At 47.2% G+C, this 5,000-nt stretch overlaps 1 protein-coding gene across 2 annotated transcripts; it reads left to right on the top strand.

The window, feature by feature from the left end:
* The first annotated feature begins 232 nt into the window (after positions 1–232).
* Positions 233–4,699, top strand: pigm (phosphatidylinositol glycan anchor biosynthesis, class M). Of its 2 annotated transcripts, XM_076043116.1 has the most exons (8): positions 236–616; positions 845–1,018; positions 1,237–1,357; positions 2,366–2,609; positions 2,719–2,822; positions 3,036–3,190; positions 3,631–3,732; positions 3,859–4,691. In XM_076043116.1, the coding sequence occupies exons 1-8, from the start codon at positions 449–451 to the stop codon at positions 4,015–4,017; spliced, it is 1,227 nt and encodes a 408-aa protein (XP_075899231.1). In that variant the 5' UTR covers positions 236–448; the 3' UTR covers positions 4,018–4,691. The 2 variants fall into 2 exon arrangements, with proteins under 2 accessions (XP_075899233.1, XP_075899231.1); XM_076043118.1 differs by lacking the exon at positions 3,036–3,190 and having other exon boundaries at positions 233–616; positions 3,859–4,699.
* The last annotated feature ends 301 nt before the right edge of the window (positions 4,700–5,000 follow it).

The following is a 5,000-nucleotide window of genomic DNA, read 5'->3' as shown; positions in this document are numbered from 1 at the left end:
CAGTTCGAATAATAGAAACATGACACGACGTATAAACGCCGAAGCATTTATATGCTATATAAAAACTAAATGAGTCATTTGCTTGGATTGCTAGTTTGTTTGAATGACAAAATGTAAAAAATCAACGTCACAAAACTTTGACGGGGTGGCAGTAATGCGCCCATTTAATGAAATCTCCGCAAAGCAAAACAGAAGAAGAAGAAGAACGCGGCGACTCTACTTCCGCTAAAGATCCTGGTTACTTTATTTGAAATTCGTCGGCAAATTCTGTTCACTATACAATACGGCGGTACGTCTACAAACGAGAGCGCTTATTTCGGGGTTAGACATATATCCAAACCTAGATTTAAAAAAAATATATAATAATAATACGAAGAATGACGTGACAAGCGGTGCCAGTTAGCTTAAAGTGTCGCGCGCCGGTGTTGTTTTCCCTGTCGGGCTGCTGATGGAGAGAGCAACAGCCGCAGTCACAGCGAGACATGTCTTCGGCGTGTCCTTCGCGATTCGGCTCGCTTTGGTTTTTTACGGAAACTACCAGGACAGGACCATGGCCGTGAAGTACACCGACGTCGACTACCATGTGTTCACGGATGCTGCGAGGTTTATTACTGAGGTACACCTGTCTTCTTCGTCGCCTTCCGGTATAACAATAAGCCTTGTGCTATACAAATGTTCCCGTACCTAACTCGTTTTAACTAATAAAATAATAATAATAATAATAATAATAATAATAATAATAATAAAAATCTCAGATGGAGCACTCAGGGTTTAAATCCAGCTCATTGCATGCTGACAAAGCAATCGAATACAGACGCTGGTTATCGTGTCTCAACTTTGGCAGGGAGGATCCCCGTACAACAGGTCCACCTACCGCTACACTCCTCTCCTGGCCTGGCTGTTGACCCCCAACATCTACGTCAGCGTGGTATTTGGCAAGATCCTCTTCATTGCATGCGACGTGCTGTCTGGGCTCCTCATCTACCAAATCCTCCAACACAGAGGTCTGAGCGCAAAGGTGCGTTGTTCTCGTGAAAATAGCGCGTTCGTTCATGCAGAATGCCTCGACTGTAGTTGGAGTCCTGTCAAACAAACGGCCACGTAAGGGCGCAAACCATTGTTCTTGTTTATTTTATTTTAGTATTTTTTTTTATTTTTATTATTATTTTTTTATTATTGTAATTATTTGCTATTTGTGCATATTGGAAGTCGTGACCCGGGCGGGTTTGTGTCCAGGCTGCACTTGGCGTTTGCTCTCTCTGGCTCCTGAACCCGCTGCCCATGGGAGTGTCGAGCCGAGGGAACGCCGAGTCCGTCCTGGCAGCCCTGGTGCTGGGGACGTTACTCTGTTTGGAAAGTATGTTGTTGTTGTTGTTGTTGTTGTTGTTGTTGTTGTTGTTGTTGTTGTTGTTGTTGTTGTTGTTGTTGTTGTTGTTGTTGAAATCTCTCTTTTACAGTGGGCAGGCCACGCATTTCATGCCCAGGCCATCAATGACGTCACATTTAATCCACCCTAAATGGAGACACCTCGTATTAATTACCCTCAACGTGAAAGTACGGCTCGAGAAGCCATAGGGAGTCACACTTACACGTTGCATCACCTTCATGTCGGCGGCCTCGCTGAGCAAAACGTAGTTTAATTCATTGAATCAAAACTAAGACTGAGCAACTAAGGCCAACTGATACTGTCAAAGCTTACAAAAAAAAGGCCATTTTAAGAGATCCCTCAACAAAAGTCCGTCAGAATTACACTCTGTGAGCTTAACAAAACAAACTATATCATCTATTAAGCCATCAAGCAATTGGAACATGCTAGCGCAGCTGCTGCGCCCACGCGCCGCGCGATTTACATCATCAATTTCAGTTCGATTCGGCCGCTGGATCTTCACATCCTCCTCCAGCCAGCCGGAACTCCGGGTTGAGTTCGGTCGTAGAGAAGGCGTTCAGTGGCTCGTCCAATCACAGGACGGGGGGCCGCTGGCCCCGGGCATCGCAGACTCGAGATCTGATTGGCTGTCGCGAACCAACTGAGACCCGTTCACTTACAGCGGACGGGAGCCTGCAAGCGTCGGTCCCGCTGGCCCCAGGCGGATTTCACGGCACCTGGCAACACAACGCTAGCTGGAATATGATTGGATAAAAAAAAACGCTACCGTAATATGCAACAACGGATGCAATGCGGTGAAGTGGATATTATATAATGAAAAAGAACAGGCTATGGAGAATAACTTTATGAGTGTGCTTTTCTCAGTGTGGCTAGGCCAGCAGAGAAGGCCCTAGCTAAGCGCAGACAAATGGCCGACTTTTCTAAGACGAGTCGTCTTTTATTTATTTATTTATTTATTTCTTTCTTTCTCCCCCACAGCCAGGCGCCTGACATGGGCCGCCCTGCTCTACGGTCTGTCCGTCCACATGAAAATCTACCCGGCGACGTACGCTCTGCCCATCGCGCTCGCGCTGCGAACGCCTGCCGCCGCGCCAGCGGGGGGCAAAGGCGGCCGGAGGACCTTGGCCGGCTCCGTCGGACGCTTCCTCGGCCCGGAGCTGCTGCTCTTTGCGAGCGTGGCCGGCGGAGTGTTCTGTACGCTCACGGCGCTCTTCTATCACACGTGAGGCTTGGGCGGCACAGTGCACCCACTGGGTGCCCCAATGGCCTTTTTTTTTTTTTTTTTTTTGTTCATGCTAAAAAGACCTTTAAAAACTGCTTGTCGTCGCCAGGTACGGGTGGGACTTCCTCCATGAGACCTACTTCTACCATCTGACCAGGAGAGACACCAGACACAACTTCTCCCCTTACTTTTACATGCTCTACCTCACTGCAGGTACTCCCAAGATGATCCTCAGTCAGTCAACTGATTAAATAATGAAACTGTTTCAGCGCTGAAGTCTCGCTGTATGAAGGTTGCGGCTCCAAAATTCCCGGGGTCTCCCGGGGCTTCGATGCTCTCCCAGTTGGGTTCTCTCGGCAGACTCGGAGCAGCATCGTGAAAGTAGTTCCGGCTGACGTCAACCTTTTTTTTATCCCCCCCCCTTAGACAGTGGGTGGAGCCGGTGGCTTGGCCTGGCGGCGTTCGCGCCGCAAGTCGTCCTCCTGCTGGTGGCCTCGTGGGCCTTTCACCCCGATCTGGCCTTCTGCTGCTTCCTGCACACGGCCATCTTTGTCTCCTTTAACAAAGTCTGCACTTCGCAGGTGCGTAAAGAGATCAAGCCATTGAATTCGTTTTTTGTTTTTTTTTGGGCCCGCACTGTCGTTACATGTTTGGCATGCGAGGCGATACGAAACCACTACTAAAGCTGGCCTCAAGTACTGCTAAAACTACAAATCCCAGAATGCTTTGTGGGTATTCTGGCAGATCATTTACTTTAACAGGACCATAACTGACGTTTTCTCGGCGCACTTTTCCTCGCTGCTCCAAGGCACGGGCTTGAACAGTTGCACGTTGTTCATTGAAGGATATTACGATCGACTGAGTAATTGATTCATCATTGCGATTTTAAAGGAAGAGTTCCTTTTCAATAAATATCAACGTCGGACCGCAAATTTGTCCCAAGTTTTAAATTTTGGCCCCGGTGTGTGTGTTTGAGTTTGACACCTCTGCCTCTATGCCATGCGTGTCCTTTGTGTCCCAGTACTTCCTGTGGTATCTGTGTCTCCTGCCGCTGGTCATCCCCCACCTGCGTCTGTCACTCAAACGTGGGGCTTGGCTGCTGCTGCTCTGGTTTGCTGGACAGGTAACTTCAAAGATCTCTCTGGATATCCCGTATCGGTTAAAAAAAAAAAAAAAAAATGACGCGTTTCAACTGTGTTTAAGAACAGATTCAAAGAAGTCATCTGCCTATGTGTCGCCCTCCCCGCAGGCGGCCTGGCTCGGTCCGGCCTACTTCCTGGAGTTCGAAGGCTGCAACACCTTCGTGTGGATCTGGCTGGCCGGGCTGCTGTTCCTGACCATCAACGCCTACATTCTGGTTCAGATTGTAGTCCATTACGAACCAGCTCAGAGACTTAAGGCCGAGTAGTGAGAATGATTTATGGATGTGCGTTAACAAACTAAATCATCATCATCATCATCATCATCATCATCATCATCTTCTATACCCGCTTATTCCTATTCACGGGGTCACGGGGGTCTGCTGGAGTTCATCGCAGGGCCACATAGAGACAAACAACCATTCACACTCACTTGCACACCTACGGACAATTTAGAGTGTTCAATTGACCTCGCATGCATGCTTTTGGACTGCGGGAGGAACCCGGAGAGAACCCACGCAGACACGGGGAGAACATGCAAACTCCACACAGAAAGGTCCCAGGCCCGGGCCCCGGAATCGAACCCCCGACCTTCTTGCTGTGAGGCGGCAGCGCTAACCACTGCGCCACCGCGGCGCCCTACAAACTAAAATAATGCATTGAAAATAAAATCTTTGTTACCCGTGTGTTTTAAATTCTCTATTTTACCACAATGAGAAAGAAACACCGCCGGCAGTTAAAATGAGCAAAGGCATCATGATGTTTAAAAACAGCTCGAGACCAAAATATTCCACAGAGCTTTAAGGGCACCGAGCTCCCAGTGAACACAGTGCGTTTGTTTGGATTGTGTGTCATTGTGATGTATTGAACTCAATGTAAATAAATCCCTCCTGGTGTAAGATGATTGGTATGTTGGTGAATGAAAGTTTTTTTTTTTTTTTTTTTTTTTCAGTGTGGAGCTGTGGACTTACGAACCGTGTGTAACTGAAATAAAAATATTTTGTTTGTTATTTAATCAGTTGTGGATGTTTTTATTGTATAACTGCAAATAATGGCAAATTGAATGTTGTATTATTGATGTCATTTTAGCGCATTTAGCCCCCGGATAGCACCGTCTCAAGAAATGAAATGAATTGTTTGTTAAGATTTACAATTCGAAGTAAACGCTGACCAGGAGTCAGCTTAACTCCCCCCCCCCCCAAGTTACAAACTACACACAACTAAAGAACATCGCCATTTGAATAAAATGATA

Source organism: Nelusetta ayraudi, unplaced genomic scaffold (genome assembly GCF_046127955.1).
Source record: "Nelusetta ayraudi isolate G7.1 ecotype Tasmania unplaced genomic scaffold, CSIRO-AGI_Nayr_v1 ptg000073l, whole genome shotgun sequence".
Classification (NCBI taxonomy): Eukaryota; Metazoa; Chordata; class Actinopteri; order Tetraodontiformes; family Monacanthidae; genus Nelusetta; species Nelusetta ayraudi.
The sequence above is the reverse complement of the archived record's forward strand: the minus strand, read 5'-3'. Positions and strand labels throughout refer to the sequence as shown.